The sequence below is a fragment of the Acyrthosiphon pisum genome, chromosome A1 (genome assembly GCF_005508785.2).
Source record: "Acyrthosiphon pisum isolate AL4f chromosome A1, pea_aphid_22Mar2018_4r6ur, whole genome shotgun sequence".
NCBI lineage: Eukaryota > Metazoa > Arthropoda > Insecta > Hemiptera > Aphididae > Acyrthosiphon > Acyrthosiphon pisum.
Window position 1 is genome coordinate 53,049,793 of NC_042494.1, and position 20,032 is coordinate 53,069,824.

The window sequence follows — 20,032 nt, forward strand, 5'->3', positions numbered from 1 at the left end:
CTTATTTTTGCAGCGGTATTTTGTAGGTGATTTTTGTACGTGAGTGTTCTATCAAGGGTAACTCCGAGATATTTAGGGGTAGGGTTATATGCTAGTATTTTATTTCCGAATGTAATAGTTGGTTGGTGTTTTACTAATTTGTTGTTTAAATGGAAAGTTGAAACTTCTGTTTTTTGTATGTTTGGTTTAAGGCGCCACTGTTGGAAGTATTTTCTAAGTTTTTCTAGATCTTGATTGAGTATGGCTTCATTATTTTCAAATTTTTCATGTTGTGTAGCTACCGTAATGTCGTCTGCGTATGCAAATTTTTGAGAGATTGTGCTCGGTAAATCACTGATGTAAAGGTTAAACAGAGTCGGTGCCAGTACTGATCCCTGGGGTAGTCCATTATTTAGTTGTTTCGTCGAGCTTTGGGAGGCTCCTAAATGGACTTTAAAATATCGATTCGTTAGCATTTCATTTAAAATATTGTGGAACGTCAGACATTTGGTAGTTTTCAGAAGTTTGAACAATAGACCTTCTCTCCATACGGTGTCATATGCATCTGTTAGATCTATAAACGCGGCTGTTGTCTTTTTCTTATTTTGGAACACTTTTTCAATGTAGGTGGTGAGAGCTGCAATTTGATCCGTGCAGCTTCTGCCAGGGCGAAATCCGGCTTGTTCGATTGGTGTAATGGCGTCAATGGTAGGACCAATTCGGTTCAGTACAAGGCGTTCCAATAATTTATAACACACACTAAGGAGAGCAATTGGACGATAACTATCTGCTGCATTGGTAGGCTTTCTGGGTTTGCAGATTGCTATGATTTTTGATTTTTTAAAAATTGTAGGGATTTTTGTATTTGTAAGTATATTATTAAAGAACTTCATAAGCCACGCTCTTGCTCTAGGTCCAGTATGTTTTATAAATTCAGGGTAAATATTGTCGAGTCCTGCCGCTTTTCCAGGTTTTATCATAAGTATGGCTTCACTTATTTCTTCAATCGAAAATGGGGCTGCTTGTGCTGTCCTTTCATTGGATACGATTTTTAGGATTCGAAGTTTTGATTTTATATCCTTGGTGGCTTGTTTATCTGATGTTGCTCTAGATAGGTTTACAATACGGTTAGCTACAAGATTGGGGTTAACTTGATTTTCTTTTTCTTTATTTGCATTATTTTTGCCGTTTCCATCAAGCTTTCGGAGAAGGGCCCATGCTTTCCGACTTGAGTGTTTGAAGTCAGTATGTTCAACAAGATTCAACCATTTTTCTTTGTGTTGATTATTTAAAGCTTGTATTAATTTCGTTGCATCATCGTTACTATTAGTCTCTGTATACCTGTTATATAGTTGTTGGCACTCTCCGTTAAAACCAGGGATATAGGTTTTTCTTACCCCCCTTGGGATAAACTTTTTGGCTGTGCTAATTATCAGTTTAGAGAAGCGATGGTAATTTTCATTGGTAGGAGGTATCCAGCGTACGCTATCATCGAGAGTTTTCGTAAAGGCAGGCCAGTTTGCTTTTTGAAAATTCCACCTTGGTTTGGGTATCGAGTTAATATATTGGATGTCGATGCCTATTTCAATGACAATTGGTCTGTGTTGGGAGTGCGGAAAATCTGTTAGAACATTTCTGTGTAACTCTAGAGGATTCCCTTCTTCATCTTTAGAGACGAAACACAGGTCAGGGTTGTAATCTCGATTCTATCGAGCTGAGTGAACTGTACCTATTGATTTTGCATCGTAGATGAGTGTTAAGTCTTCGGCTTCAAACCATTGTGTAAGATTTTCTCCGTTTTTGTCTGAGTCATTATATCCTCATGTAGTATGGTGACTATTGAAATCACCCATAACTACAGATGGATGTTGAATATTGAGAGTCATGGGTAATGTACAGCTAATGTTCGGTGGTTTGTAGATGTTAGAAACGCTCAGATTATTAATTTCTATTTGGATTATATATTATCTACTATACAGTATACCTCCTGCTTAAAATTTAATATGCACGATTTTGACGAGCCGTGAAAGTAAATTTTCGAGTACAGCTTCCAGACAGCAGCATCTTTAGACTCGAGCACTATTCTGGACAATTATTATAGTCGGCGTTCATATGCAGAGTGATCGCGACCGTACTGTTCCATTGTGCAAGAAAAACATGCCAGTTTAGTCAGGTCCATGTCCCCTACACCGCCCATTCAACATTTGGAACTTAAAATCAAAGCTTTCGTTTATGCTGGTTTGTGCTGTGATTCCCTTCGTCTGTTCTCGATTCATTCCAAAGTTATAAGCAATTCACCTTGAGTGGCGCCGGGGACATGCTAAATACAGACATTGGATATCCGATCAGGACAAACACTTTTCGTTTGTGCTCCGTTTGTGCGGGCTAGTGCTGCAATTCCCTTCGTCTGCGCTCCTTCAAAGTTATAAAAGTCCCTGGGCTTAAATTCAAAATGTCGAATGTGCGGTGCCGAGGACATGGACCCAGTTAAGTCCAAACAACATGACTTTAGTATACCAATCGTATATGTTGTTATAGTGGGTTTCCTACAAGTTTTGTTTTTCGATTTCTTCTGAGGAAGGAATTGATACTGGTGGTCGTTTCCATTAAGTCTTAACTACGCAGTTGAAGTTTTGACGAATGGTTTTAACTTCCCTGCAAAAAAACAAAATATGTTGGCATTGTTATTTATTTTAAATATCATTGTAATTATTATTATTTTGTTAACCAACGATGATTCGCGTATTCGTCGTGTTAGAATCCGAATGGTCGATAATTTTATCATAATCATATATTATATAAGTACACATAATAACGTATTATAAAGTCTATATAAAAACTGTTGTTAAAATAATATGCGGAATTTTTCAGGCACCAAATACCACACGGATCTGAAGGATAACGCGTACAAAACGCACATGAAGCTGACGATAATATCGGTAACGTTGTCCGATTATGGCACGTACCAGTGTGTTTCGAAAAATTCGTTGGGCGAAACAGACGGCACTATTAAGCTTTACGGTACGTTCATGCAGATTAATAAGTACATATACCTAGATTATAATCGTGATTTTTTATTGCGAAAAGAAAAATGTATGCATACAAAATGAATATACATCTATTTAACTTGCTCAACTTAATTTTTAAATAGATTTGTATAACATATATTATTATAATTATTTCTAATTCGTGTGAATAATAATAAATTATATACTTTTTCTGGTACCTACTCTTCGTGTAGTCAGGTCTCGTATCTGTACAATTACTGTACTTAAGAATACATTCAATATTTGAGTCTAAATGTTTCATAAAAAAAATGATTTACTATATTATTGTAAATGGAATAGGTATATATTGTTATCCCATAAAGATGATCCCAAAAAATTAATTTCGTAATACATAGATGTTGTACAAATAATTATTGTATACATAAAAAAATAACTATATATTTAATCAAATTATGTATAAAATGATTACATTTTATCGACATTTCAAAAATTAATTTGAATAATGTGAATAATATTTCGTATCACCAAACAATTAATAAAAAAAAAATTGAATATTAGAGATTCGTTTTATTTTATACAAGCTAATTATTGTATAATTTATCATTATTAGGTACATCGTAACAAATTCATTACTCAATACTTGATTAAATATTATAAAAAAATAATTAAATTTTAGTCCTGCAAAACTGAATTGTCAGGATAGCCTGCTATATTTAGAGTACACTCAAAGAACGATATTTTTTTTAATATTATTTTTATTTGGTTATCAAGTTGATATTTAAAGAAAACTGCCATAGTTTCTTATAGAAAATAAAACTTAAACATAAAAAGGAGATCAAAATATTGAGAAAAAAAGTCTTTAAATATTGTATAATATCGTGTGTACAATTAATTTACTGAGGGGAATCGAAGACCAGTATATACTGACGTTATTTTAATCACTAATGACGTGTGTTTTAGTTTATAATATAAATAACATTATTAAAATAAGACTTAATAATATTATAAGCTATGGGTATGGTCACCTGAAGTTTAAAATATGTCAATTAATTATAATTGTTAACTCTCATAATAAATTAATAAATATCAATTATGTTAACCAGCTATCTATCATGATATTTTAGATAAAGCTATAATATAGTATACATATTATTATATTAAAGAGTGATGGTGAACAAATAAATATAAAATAATAATATTTAAATCCTTTACACAACTTTTTATTTTTAATAAACGTTGTTTATTTGTATCGAGATATAAATGAAAATTTTATTTTGAATATTAATAAATTAACGGTAAATTAAATTGATATAACAACTACATGAATAACAATCCTAAAATTATAAGGTCATTGAAACATATGACACGAGTCATTAATATAATATTATAATATGGTTTCAAGCAGACAACACGTATTATTGTTACGGAAAAAGCTATTATCTATAATTTGGCGTATTTATGTGGATCAAAACATCCATCACGATCCAACATCCGAAAATTTACAAACCATAAATACTATTATATAATATTAAAATTAATAATAATAATGGCAATTTCACACACTGCAACAATACAATTTATTCGGAATTACCGCAGTATAGACTACCTATATGAAATTCGGCTCTTGTCTCGATTTTTGCATAATATTATAAAAAGTGCATAAAACAAAGGAACTATAGATGCGATTCTATATATAACGTATATTTTTAGCGAGAATCTTCGGGCCGATTTCTAGAGGAGATTAATAGTTAAAAAGATTAATATTTACAAATGTAATAAATATCCATTGTATCCATGGACTGCAGAGGAAGTAGAGGTAGGTATAGGTAGGTACTTGAATCGTACGGGGAACAACGCATAATGTACAAAACATGAATATAGCGAAATTAAATATAATTAAATGAATATAGTTAAATTATTTTCTACGCTGAATGTAGTAATATTTCTACACGCAAGTTTTTTTTTCCTGTAATAGTCAAACCACTTGCTGTAAGGTCTATATTTCGTCTTGTGCCAAAGTTTCAAAATGTTTTTCGTTATCCATTTATAGATTTTTACAATACAATCGTATAGGTACTCGTTATCTTTTCCGAAAGTAAACATATTTTATTGACAGTGATAACTTCATGTCGTACACATAATAGTTAGATATACTGTGTGATATTATACTGATATTTACATACTCTATTCACAATCCTGCAGTGATAAGCTACCTACATACGCTATATTGTTATCTTATATTATATTTTTTTGTGACTTTGTGTGCATTATAAGCTGCAGATATATTCACTTATTATCAAACACGCAATTTATATTAGCATCGTTTGAGACTTGAGTAATATTGAATCACTGTTTTAGCATTACCCATAACAAACACAAATATATTATTTTAATTTATTCTGAATAATTATAGTCTTAATTTCAACAATCGTTCGTTATATTAATACTCTTCAATCAAAATTAGTGCTGAAAAATAAAAATAACGCAATACAGACGTGTTTAATAGGTACCGAAATAAATACATATTAGGTACAGCTAAAATCGCTGTTATAGGTATGCAAGCTATTATACCGAATTCCCCTCCCCCACCTCACAATAACTTTCTTCGAGTTTATTATATCTGATAATAATGATATGTGTATATTACGCTGTTGAAAAATCATTATCTTATTGGAGGGTTTCAATTAGTATAACGTTCAGTATTTTTTAGTTTTAGTTTAGGTAGGTACTTTAACACAAAATGAAATGTAATAATATATTACAATAATTTATAACTAAATGTTTATTATCGTGTTTTCGAAAAATCCGAGACATTCAATTTATAGAACTAATTTATGTAAATATTTTAAAAGTTAAATTATTAATTTCCATTAAGTATACAAACAGTTGTTCAAGTTTTAAAGTTTTGTCAAGAGGCGTGTTGAGAAATGTATAAGTAACATTTATAGGTCCGTGGATTTGAACAAATACGGTGAGACATCCTATACTTATACAAAGGTACATACAATTAAAACTGGATAAGTGTCAAAACGAGTTTACGCTAATTAATAATATTATTGTTTCCTCGTAAATAACGTTTGTTTTCATGTTTTCATTATGATGCAGCCGTGCCTAAGCCGACGACGACGACGACAACAACTACTACCACTACTACCACTACGACCACTACGAGCACTACTACCACGACCACAGTGCCCACTTCGGTGCCCGGTCGCTGGTGGACGACTGAGATGCCTAAAAAATCGTCTAAATTCGGCGGAAAAGGTATATATTATATAAACAAACAAAAAAAAAGATTTATAAAATAGCTCAAACACAAACCCTTATTTCTTTTCATAGCTACCTACGCACATTTTGCACGCTCCACTCGTACTAACGCAATTTGTGTTATTTGTGAGCCCACTACTATACGTTTATGATAAATATAAATCGCATTGAACCCATATAATATGAGTATACCTACTTATATAAGGTAGCGAAATTAGCCCCTTTCAGATCATACCGTAAGAATAAATTGTACGCTTATGCAATATGGTGTAGTTATGATTTTTTTCCTTTCTGAAAATGTAAGATTTTTATTTATTTTTCAAATATCACAATTGAAAATGTCAAAAAATGATAACTTAAAATAATAATTATACTTATATTATGATTTCAATTATGGATAAAAATATATTCTGAAAAGTCCACGACTTACCTGAATCGGTAGACGATAAAAAAGTTGACGTATTATAACGTGACATTTTAATTACTGTTTGAGCATAATATTTAAGTAGTAAATCGCATGAGCTTAGATACACTTTAATATGCATTTAATCCGTGGTAACAACGGCTGATTGTTCAAAATATAATATAATGTATCTTACCGGTTATACTTATAGGCTACGATTTAGCAATATAAAGGTACAAAAAAACTTATTATATCATATGTGTCGGTATTAACATTTTGAAATACATAACTAGTAAGGATATAAAAATATTATAAATAAAAGTTCATATTATTACAATAATATTAGGTTTAGAAACATTATAAGATTGTACGCGTTTGGCGCTTTTGAATGATAGGTACCCACGCAGTTCTAAATTGAATATCTGGAATGAAACATCCATGTATAGGCGCAGTATGGGATTTTGGCACTTTTGTACATGCGATACAATTTATATATTTCTTATCTCGTTTTGGCGCTCATGTCTACCATCGATTTTACCAACAACGCGTGTGTTTCGTGTAAGAACCAAATCGAATAAAACCATTTTCTCCGGTGATAAATGATAATGACAAACGTGATTTTTAGTGATAATTATAAATGTACCTACGGTTGATCGCAAACAATAATATTAATATGGGCCAAGATACATTGTTAATATTTATGTTTTGATCGGAGAGGTTTGACCACCCTCGGCCACCACACTAACACTGCATAACTCACGACCTTTGCAGCGCCTATATATACATGCTTGTACCACGGTATATGATGGTTAATTTATCGTCTTATTCGGTCGGACGCCTGAAAACTTTTTCTCGCCGATTTGGTATATTTATACACACGCGCGCGCTCTCAACATATAAATATATTATAATATATATATATATATATATCATACGATACCCTATCGACCGCCCCTTTTTCACTCCGTTGGATTTATGTACCTATTCGTGTGTTTATATTATAGAGTATTTTATGTATGTATATTTATTTTTTTTTTTCATCAACCAGCGCCCGCCAACGAAGTGGACCGGAGACCGTCGAAGAAGACCGGAAAATACCAAGACGCCGCCGATAACAAGAAGGACGATCCGACCGATGAGGACCAACAGCAGAGTTCGCGGGCAGCCGCCGCCGCCGCCGCCGGTAAGTGTAACCGATAATGTGCGGCGCGGACACGCCCGTTAGTGTCGCCACTATATTATTATTGTAATGCTGGCGCGAGGAGAACAAACAACGCGCCCGCCGACCGTTTGATTTACCGACCGGATCAGTGGCGATAGCGGTGGCAGAGAGGTGCATTATAAGACGCGCGAGGGATGACCCTTTTGTTTTGTTTACACTGTATAAATCACTCTTCTACTTGAAGAAGAAATTTCTTATTTTTTCTGCCCCCCCCCTCGCTCCCCTTTTCGCCGGGTCGACCTTTTCCGTACATTATTCACGTGGAGACTTTTTTACTTTTACTTATCGCCATATCAAACGGGCGCGTTTTTTATTTCTCGTTTCGTCAAAAATGTTTATTCTAACCACATGGGCGACGTTGCCGGGGGGAGCGGTACGCGTTTAAAACCTATTTTTCCCACTTGATACTCGTATATATGTATATATATATATGGCACCTATATATAAACATCGGCGATCGACGGCGTCGTGTTTGCGTTACTCGTTACGCTCGCTACGGTTAACCTGCTCTCGGGTATATAAAATATATAACGTAGTAGTATAATAATAATAATAATAATAATAAATATTATATTTGTTCTCATCGACTACCCTTTGCTTAGGGTATCCATCTATGAATACAACATAATGTTATACTGTCGATACACGTCGTACGTATTTTTTTTACGTATCTGTATCTCATATTATCGACGTACGCATGGTTCATCATCAATAATATTAAACGGTTTATTTTGTGTTTCGCTGTTTATTATGATATTGCGGGAACTTTCTATAAAAATTCAAAATTTTTCAAGCTCGCTATATACCAATAACGAAACATTTTTTTCTGACCATTACTATGACGTACGAATTATCATTCATTTTGGTATACAATTCAATAACATTCTAGAGCTACGTGATAATACATTTCTTACTATTGTCCACTCAAACATTGTTTAATCAATAATTAAATAAAAAAGAAATAAGGAAAAACTATGCACGCGACAGACACTAGAAACACCCTGTATATATTAATGTGTTTATTATTTCGATTGGGCCCCGCGGTTGTCCGCGCTGCGTTTAATGGAAATTTAATACGTCTATACGCGCCCATCCCGTCGAGACCTCTTCTGATACCCATACCAAATTATAATGCCGGTTAAAGTAAATTCGTGAAACAGAAACAAAAATCCACAAACGGGTCGTTTTCGATCGGCTATAAATTATAATAATACATTGATACTATTGATATATTACGTTCGTCGATTGACTATAAATTATAATAATACACCCGGGATCGTAAAGTCGAGAAGTTTTGTGAGCCATACCGCGATAAGTGCAATGCTAATAAGAGCCCGGCAAACAAAAAATAAACAGCTCTACACCATCATAATGTACATTTTACATCACTATAGATTAAATTAGGTGTTGGTATATTATACATTTATTCTACATCATAAAATGTACCTACCTATTTCCTTATTTTTATTAGAATAGTTATGCACGGCATCTAAATTCCAAGGCGATTATACAGGGTGCAACAATGGTCCTTGATAAAATTAGGTTAGGTTAGGTTAGGTAAAATTATTTCTATTTATAAAAAAATAAAAAACGGATAAGTGGATGTCACTCTGCTGTACAGTAGGTAACTGTAATGGATGGTGTTAAATTTGAATTCAATGATATAATATTATTGTAAGTATATGAAAAACGATTCTGAGCAGAGACGGTTTATTGTCCAAGATATTATATTTATATTGTTAAAAATGTATTATTAATACGGTAGCCGGTTCAGTTGAATTATTATTATTTGATTATTACAGTCAAAATTGCATGTATCTACGGTCATTTGTTTGAGAGCTACACCAAAAACCAAAATATATTTTGTCGAAAACCAATTTTAGATAAAAATGTCCGTTTTTTCTAATTATATGCATATCTGCAGTTATATCTATAATATATGGATTATGATTGATCAAAAAATCATAATATATAAAATTAAAAATAAACTCATTATAATTGTTCACTATAATAATAATATTATTTCAATATGATTTATATAGGTATATACAATGTACTTGACAACAATATAATAACAAAAATATTAAATAGGTAGTATTTTTATATTCATCAGGCATCTATTAGTTATTACGCTGGTGGATACATCAGTGATCATAATTTTATTATTCTTCAAACCTTCAATTACACAATTAAAATATTCACAATACTATTATTATACTCTCTGGAGAGTATAATATTATTATACAACTCACTGCGTAATAAATTAATTAATGAAATACACGGAAATAAAACAACTTACACCAAAGGAAATTATTTATACTACTAGTTAGTTCTTCACTTCTTCAGAATAATTATCAAAATATAATATTTATGTTTCTCTGTAACCTGAACTGTAATAAGATGTATAGTAAGTTGGTATAATTATTTGCATTTTTTCGTGATTTTAGTTATCATATTTAATTTAATAGAGACTATAGTAATATTTTGAAATATAGTTAATTAACTGAAAATACATTTATTACATAAATAACCATACTTTTACCATCAAATTTGAAGTAAAGTAAGTAAGCACTGTCCACCTGATTAAATTCAAAAGTCCATAAACACTGAATTTTAATTTTAAACTTGTAAATACATACATAAATAATATTTTACAACCTTAATGTTATTTTGTAATAAAACGAGCAAGAAATTTCCTGAAATTCCATTAGTATGATTGCAAAGTAAACAAATAATTGCATGTGCATATTTAATGAACTATGAAAATATTTTTTAAAACAATATTATATTATGAGAAATCCTAAAACACAAATATATACCATAATTTTGTACCTACTTTTCAGACTTATTCAAAATATTCTCGGGCATTATGTTGCATTTTAGATTCTGAGTGGAACGATGAATGTATTGATTTTACAATGATGTGTGTTTTTTTTTTTATTTTTTATTTTTTTTGTGTCTGTGTACACGATAAGTAGTCGAAATAATGCTTCGATTGGAAAGTGAATATCGTTGGTGCATTGGTGAGGTCAAAATTTAAAATTCCCAGTAATTTTCAAAAGCGCCAAGAAAAACCAAAGAAAAATTAAGGAAAAACGGGAATTTTTACGCAAAATCGATTTTTCACAAAATTGAATTTGGTTTTTGGTGTAACTTTAAAAAAAAATGACCGTAGATACATGAAATTTTGACTGAATGTTTATATTAGCATTTTCTATACACCATAACATTTTAATAATATTTTGACTTATTTTGAGCTCTTTACGGACATTGTCAGTTTTCATTTTTTTTTTAGTTTTTCTTCTAAAAATATCAATAAAATTTTATTTGTTGATTAAAAAAGCTTGAAAATTTAATAAAAGGCTCCTAGTATATTGTTTCGAAAGCAGATGAAAAATATTAAAAATCCTTAGTCACAGTTTTTTTTTATAAGCATTTAAAGTTCAAAAATTGACAAAATATGGAAAAATCACGAAAATTAGCAAATTATTTTGAGTTAAGAATTCGTAAAAATTTTTCTTTTTAAATCTAAGATTTTAAAATGTAATACAAGATTCCTTATAAGATTATCTACCTTTATCAAACCAAAAACATCTATAAGAAAGTCAAATTAAATTTTTATGATCGTTTGAAATTCAAATTTTTACAACATTGGATATTCACTCGCGATTTCTCATGTAGCGATTTCCTTATTTTATTGTTATTCAAAAACGAATAACTGTAGATACATGAAAATTTTACAGAAAGTTTATATTAGCATTTCCTATACACCATACAATTTTGAAAATATTTTGTCTCTTTTTGAGCTGTTTACGGACATTTTAAGTTTTCAATTTTTTTAGTTTTTTTTTCTATAAATATCAATAAAGTTTTATCAGTTGGGCCAAAAAGTGTAAAAACTACTTTTCTTATGTCACCGAAAGTTCAGTTACTATAAATTAAATTCCATAAATTAATGATTAACTAATAGAAAACTAATAACTATAAAGCATCTGTATGTACCTAAGTTATCGAATGTCAAGTAACGGCTGTGTAAATGTTTATTTTGGATTATACTAAAGTAAATACGCTTTATTGATACGTCTTGTAATCAAAATGCTATACCTAAATTATAAATAACATAGTTACCTGTGTCCTATATAGTAATACCATAGATTATATATATTATCTATGAGTAATACATAATATTATATCGTAATCGATATATTGGTATACTACAAATAATAATATTTTTTAATGTAATATTGTATTGTATATGATTTTATATTTTTATTAATGTTCTATGAAATGTGAGATGTTAATATTTTAATATTTTATTTGATTAGTATCTGTATTTTATCGATATGTACTTAGTTGAAAACCCAAATTATACATTTATAAACAGTACGTTTTATAAATTCAACTAATCTAATGGAGGATAACTTACAATAATTACATTATATATTTTAGTCTCGAGTCTTCTACTAATTATTAGTAATAATATGTATTTATCGGAATTAGATACGATGCTGAATATTAGGAACCTATTTAATACTATAATTTCGTTGAAGTAATGAAAATAAGATATTATTGTTTTCCGAACCACACTTTTTTACTAAAAATGTTTTACAATAAATATCTAATTTCATTTTTTAAATCTTAATTGTTTTACGTGTACCTATAAACAAAAAATATTAATTAAAATAATAAACGTTGATTAATTAAAGACTATAAGAACATCCTCTTTAGTTACTAAGTAACATAAAATTAATATTATTTCAAGTAAGTGGAAGGCTAAATATACTCTTACCTAAAAATAGAATAAACAAAAAAGCAATATTATTGAAAAAAAAAGACTGTACGTACTACGAAATATCTTAAACTTTTAAATATAAAACTTTATACAAGTATCAGTTTATCTTAAATTTCAGAAAGAAAAGTTTAGGTTTTTGAAGGCTTAAAATATTTTTTTTCCGTTCAAGTAAAAAGTAAATGGATAAATTTAATAAGACCACATGCAATAATCTACCTAAATATATTTTCATACTCATCGAAAAAGTATTAGCTTACAAGTGTTGTTCATTTATTCGTTAGAATACACATTCACCAAACAATATTTAAAATTAAGACTCAGATACCATTCATGAAATCAGTATAAAAAATGATTAATATTAAAGAACATATAAAAGAACAATAAATAAAAAAAAGCATACAAAAACGGTTAAATATAACCTAAATAAATAATCGTATATTTAAATTTTTTTTTGTTGTTGTCATTACGGTTGTTGTTTAAACAAAAACGGAAATAAATATTTATTTAATTTTGATCACGAAATCATTTCGTTTTTCTGACAGGAGGACTTGATATACACAATATATATATATATATATATATATATATTATTATGTTCTCTACATTTTTTTCGTCTTGTTATGTTTTCAACTTGAAATTTCATCCATCGACAAAATATGACATTTCTTTCGATGCTTTCATTTTCACGCGGGATTGTAATATTTTAGACTAGGATTAAAAATAACGATTTTGTCTACATCGATTACTTTTTTTTTAGTCATTCCGTATAATCGTATTCGATTGCATGGATTAGTTGTATCTGTTTACTGTAAAGCATGTATAATGTAGTTATTTATTTATTCGTTCGGTATTTTGACTAAAACCATTGTTCGTTCAAACAGATTTCATTTGAAACGCCTTTTATCCCCTACATACGCATTGTTATTATAGTAGCACTGCGCGTAACCTATATTGATATCGAGCGGATGATAAATACTGTAGAATAATAGATATCTTGTTAAAAATACAAATATTAAGGGTTTGAATCAGTGACGATTGTACACGAACTGTGTAAGCCATTATATATTAGTGCGGGGTCGTTAAGCTGTTGTGGGAATACTAATTAGACAAAATAGTCCGAGAGGGTGACACCGCGCGAGTAAAGTAATTAATTCTACAAAGTACCGATTTGGACGGCGCAGAGAATCATTTGAAAATTATAGCGTCTCGGCAATAAAGTATGACTTACACCGTGTAAGTCATACGAAATAAATAAATTGATTCGGGCGTGGAAATTATGACGATATATAGGGGCAGTAATGGCGAATAAAAATATACGAAACGCTCAAAAGCACTGGTACACGGGAGGTGGGTGATTTTTCCTCTTCACAAAACTGCAATAAATGTATAGAAGTATAGAACTATAATATTATGTGTGTAATCGAAAACTTTATGCTCGCCGTAAAAAAAAATAAAAAAATATCCAATTGAAGGCTGTCGCAGTTAAAATATATATAGGAATAGCTCCAGAAATCGTTACTAGTTTTACGTGTATTCGATTAAAAAAAAGGGACATATTTTTACTATCACAGAAAGAAGCAGATTTCGCATGCGTTCACTCGAGTTCTACCAACTTTACACGATTGAACTTCCCGATCTCAATTATTACCCACTGTGCGCTCTTGCGATATTATAATTTTAAGTGGTTTTTTTTATTTAGTACTTAATGTATAAGAGGGTGTTATGTGTGTGGAAATTGCACTTTTGAATAATATATAGTAAATTCAAGTTGAAAATGCTCACGTATAACAACGCATCGTCGAATGAATATTTTTATTTCGCTTTCCTGATCAATTGACCACGAAATCCTCTAGATTCTTTTGTTTTTTTTATGAGATTCCAATGGGACTTTTTTAAATCTTCGAGGCTTTGATTGTATACTAACACGTTGATAGCATATATAAAACTTATCTCTATGTGGCGGTTTATATAAAAATTCTAAGTACGAACACGAAGTCACGCACGTATAATATCAAATAGTTCGTTTCCCAAGTATCGTACTATATATATTATTATAATAACACGAATCATTGAATTTTAATTTTTTTTTATCTTCGGCAAAAACGTACTTTTCTAAATTGTGTGTGTCATTGTGTTTTATGGCATGGTAGAAAATATTAAATGTACATTTTATATGCACCAAATATAAAATGGATGGAAGTTATCTACTTTTTGTTTTTATATTTCTTTTATAATTAGCTTGTATATTTTATGAAATCTGCGTTACCTATGTATACCATACATATGTATTTATTTATAATAATACATTTTTATAGAAATATCAACTCGTATTTACGATAGTACTATAAACTACAATAATATACTACTTAATATTATATTCTTATACCTATACTATACTTTTTTTTAAATATTACCTAATTGGAAACCTTTTATATTTTCCAACACTGCTATTAATTATTATTAATGTCGATAATTAAACATTTAATAATAATAATAATAATAAATGATAAATTATTATTTATTTTATATAATTACAATAGGATAGGATAAAAAAATATGGGACATTTTAAACAAGCCATTCAAGTCTACTAATTTTTTTCCACGAATTACTAAAAACTTACATGTTATGGATCTTAAATTTTCAATCATGTCGTTTATCATCCAAACTCTGTGCAGTTTGTCCGCGAAAAGCGACCGTTTATATATGTGTTTTAGCAACAATTTGTCAAACCAGCTAAGGGGTGGTTGTCAAGAGAGCTCAGCTTTATTGTTTCCTTTCTCGCGATTTTTCCGATTTCTCACGCCACTGGTGCAGCCGGCCGACGGATGTGTAGTGTCGGAGATTTTCACATAATCTATCGTTGAACAATATTATAATTAGTACAATCATTGTAAATTAATCACGTGAAAAATGTATATTTAGGTACAATTCATTATTTTCAAATATTTGACCAAGTAAATGCAATGAGTAGTTTTATAAAATTGACAAGCCTATAAATAGAGTTAATAAAATCACATTATCCAACAGCGGTGATGGGAGCGAAATTGCATTCATTTGTACGCGTGAACGTCACGCTTAACAATAGTGTATTTGAAGTAGAAAAGTACAAACACTCATCGATAAAATATGACAATTCGTCTGAACTTATAGTTACCAGCTGCTCGCACACTAAACATCACGAAATTCATCGGTATCTTGCAAAATACATCTGATGTATTGCATTATAATATTTGACAATAGAATATGAGACAATTATAAACACATAAAATACAATTCTACAGTACCTGTAACTAGTTTTTAAAAATTGCTTGAAATTTAAAATGTTTTAATAATTTTTTTTTTTTTTTTTACATATAATTGTCATAAATATCCTTCATAATTTTATCATAACCTTATGTTAATTTATGTTCTTCTTTCTAATATCTAACTGCTGAGCTATTATAATAATATAAAAAATATATATATATACCTAAGACCTAACCTTTGATCTTATACATTTAAAATGGTATTCAAAATGATAAAATCTTTAAAAAATCTCTAAATGTTCAAATATACAATATTATACATATATAGGTACTACAATAATATTTCAACCACACCACTTATATTCCATTAATATCAATTATTATACCTAGTACACTTGGACTATATAATTAATAAAATAGCCATCATTTTTTTTCACATTTTTGTAAAATATTTCATACCTTAAACACAACCCATAACCATATATTAGATGATGACTTGGATACTGATCATACGTATTGCATTATTATAATGTACATGAACTTTCTTTATCAGAAAAACTATGCGATTTAAACTAAAAGATCAATTTCAGTAGGTATAGCTAGAAAACTCCAGTGCGGTTTTTCAGTATCTTCTCGAACATATTGTTATACATGTGATAGCATGATAAAGCAACCAAAGATTTTTCATTATTTTGTAACAATGTTGTACCTATACCTATCTAATATGTTCCACAATACGACAGTTATTACTTGAGATTATTTTTACAAGAGTGGCATTATTATACACTATAATAAGTCATGATATAGTATAATTTTGAAAGATTGCAAAATTGGATGATAGAAAATTTAAATTTAAGAAAAGTTCACAACAATTTTATAGATATTAAATAATTTATTTTTATTATTAAAAATATATTATAATGCAACGTAAATGGAATTTATGTTTTCAAGCTTTGAATTATTACGTGTCATCAAAATTAAATTATTTTGTTTTTGTTAGTGTTTGGGTTGGTCGATTTGTTTAAGTCATAATTGTATAATTCTTCATTATCTATAAACAAAAAAAATTGTAAAATTCAATAAAATATAATCTACCTGCTTCAATGATAATTAGATATTATTTTAGATGTTACTCAGCGGGTTAAATATGTAGGTATTTTTATTAATAGTTAATTTCTATAAATGTAATATAAATCTTCGTTTGTTCAATCGTTTGATATAATATGCCCATAATATTATGTTCCGTACAATGTGGTTTTTAAAGGACACTTAAAATATTATTCTAAGTAAAATTACTAAACATTCTAGATCATTTTTTGAATATTTTAAAAATCCTCAAATTTTTGTTGTGGACAAAAATATTAAATAGACTAACATTATTATTTAAGTCTTACATTTTATATCGTTAAACTATCAGAATTTATTTACTATATTTCAAAAGGGCAAAATAAATCTAATAGGAACGATAGATATCTACAATGATTGTAATAGTTATTTATTAATATTATTTTTGTTTTGTTTTGTCAAAGTATATATTTTGTAATATACATAGAAGTATTATGGGATAGTTAATTTTATTTTTTGGTTATTAAAAGATAGTGGAAAAAACCGAATTGAAACCGATATAATCTCAAAATGTTAAATAAAATAGAAAAATTACATGCACTTAAAATTGTTTTGTTTTTTTGTTTTGTTTTTCTCTATACCGAAAAATCAATAACAATTTAGTTGCTTCTCAAACAGGACAAATAAATTGTGGCGTTTTAAAAATAAAGACACTTTATTAGTTTAAGAGTTAAAAAAGACTCAAAAAAATCTTCTGCAGTACAAACAAAGTCCCATCAAAATCTCGAAGGAGTACCTAATATAAATATTCGTTCTCACGACCGAATTTCTGGGTTCTTTATTTTCCATGCAGATTTCCCTCTACAATTTTACAACCGACTTATACCATTCCTCGTTACTCTTCTATAGTATACCCGCATTACCCTTTACAGTGTATGATATACACTTTCGGTGGAATATTGGTAAATTCAGTGCTTAAGTATGTATAATATAATATTATATACATTATACTATCATATTGAAGTTATCACAATACTGTAGAATTCTCATGTCTTGCAGCATAATTTAAAAACTATTCTGATAATATGTGTATTATATTAATATAGTATACCTACATGTATTAATTTTACAATTTTACAAATTTTACCTAGGTATAAAATGTTTATTAAAATTAAGTAAGTATCTACTATTCGAGGTGCTAATCTAAATATATTAGGTACATATACGTATATACATTATTCGGCGACTACTCTAGACTGAAAATCAAACGCAGACAGTGCCTATATAATTACAACGATAAAGGTATCCACACATTTTAATATTGAATTGATGTTTTTCTGAGAAAATAGTTTAATTACCTGCACATTTTTATCGTTTTCGCAAACGGTATATCGGTCTGTTTGGTCGTATTTCAAATGCAAAGATTTTTTTTCATCGTTTTTAAAAGTTTCAAATAACATGATATATTCAGAGACACCTGCAGCTGCCACTGCTCACTGCTGCAGTGGCCTGTTTTTTTTCCTTCCCCGCCGAATAAACTGTTATTTATTATTACGTGTAAGATAGATGTTTATATATGAAATATTTAAGGCCGCTGCGTATATACCGTATACTATACACTCCGAAGTGTCTCGAATATACGCCATGTAAAATAATATTTTGTCATGGGTTTACGCGGACACGCGAAAATTCGCGGGGGTATGGTGTGCGCGGCGTGTGGGTGGCGATTTTTTTTTTCTCTTTACTATTACTTTTTTTTAATATCAAACAATGCGTGTGTATAATACGTGTTGCAGGCGACAACAATGGGCGGCCGGCTTTGAGCAAAAAGCATAAAAACGGATCTACCAGCGTCCATCCCGCGCTTGGTGTGACGGCCGCAGTTTGGATAATAATAACACAAAGGATTTTTCCGTTATGAATTCGTACATTACACGACGTATAGCTACCACAACCGGGGCGAAAAGGCACAGCGGAGCGGGCGTACGCAACACCACTGTTCTGCAGCACGCCGTGGGAATGAAAGAAAACCAGGGTTTGAAAAAAGGCCCTTTTTCGTTTGTACAAAATATGTATTTTAATGTTTTATTATAATATTATGATGTGTTATATTATGTAAAGCGTGTATTATGTTTTTTTATTATTATTATTATTTTTTTTATTACTGTTATTTTTACTTTTTTTTGTGAGCCGATGTGGTAGACGTCAATTTAAATAAAAATATGTGTATGACATAACTATTACCTATATAATGTATGGATATTGTATTGTGTATAGGTACGTGCGTTTGATGTGTGTTTTGAGTCCAAGATTTTTATTATTTCTCGTAAGGGGCTTGTCCCAATATTCTAAGGACAAAACGTTTGGCGCTAATGGTGCTCTCTGGAATAAAATATAATTTCCGCCCCAGGGGAGTGAAGGGTTGTGGCTCGTTTGCGATCTTCGGTGCCTCGCGACGTATGTATCCAAGTACACGGTGCGGATGCCTCAGGGGGGGGGGGGTGCGATCGTAAAAGTTTCCCCGGGAAAATTGGGTGGGGGTGGGGGATCAGAGAGAAATAAAGATAAAAAAAAGGTAAAAACGGGAGAACCGGAAATAGCAATCGTTACATTTTTTTCTTCACTACCTCTCCGTAACGTACACTCAGTCTTTCATCCGTTAAGAACAGTCTTTTACGAGCATACATTTTTTGCCGTGTCGAAAACATTGTTCACATATACAGCGTGGTAGGTAGGTATACCTTCTAGTGGAAAATATTGACTCAAAGGCTGTTCACTAACACGTATTATTCGTCGTCTGCTCTCAAGTAACTATTCTCTTGTATGGCATATTATATCCGGAATAAAATAAGCAAAAGATGATTTTTGTCGCAAGACCTTTTTTAGTTGTTGTTGTTATTTGTTTTATATATACCAATACGAAATATCATGTATAACTTTTTTTGTCTGAGTGTTACACCTTATGATGTGGATATAAATCTCCACCAAAATTACAAAAGCATAATGATAAAATAAATATTTTTATAATATTGTGGAAAACATTTATGAAT

The 20,032-nt window shown here is 30.2% G+C and overlaps 1 protein-coding gene across 1 annotated transcript in view; it reads left to right on the forward strand.

Annotated features, from left to right (window-relative positions):
* LOC100166709 (lachesin-like) overlaps positions 1-19,133 on the forward strand; it is a 173,856-nt gene extending 154,723 nt beyond the window's left edge. Inside the window, exons 7-10 of the mRNA XM_029487260.1 lie at positions 2,851-3,000; positions 6,093-6,251; positions 7,706-7,840; positions 18,779-19,133. Of these exons, the coding sequence (XP_029343120.1) occupies positions 2,851-3,000; positions 6,093-6,251; positions 7,706-7,840; positions 18,779-18,903 (569 nt within the window). The 3' untranslated portion in view covers positions 18,904-19,133. The remainder of the gene's footprint in view (positions 1-2,850; positions 3,001-6,092; positions 6,252-7,705; positions 7,841-18,778) is intronic.
* The last annotated feature ends 899 nt before the right edge of the window (positions 19,134-20,032 follow it).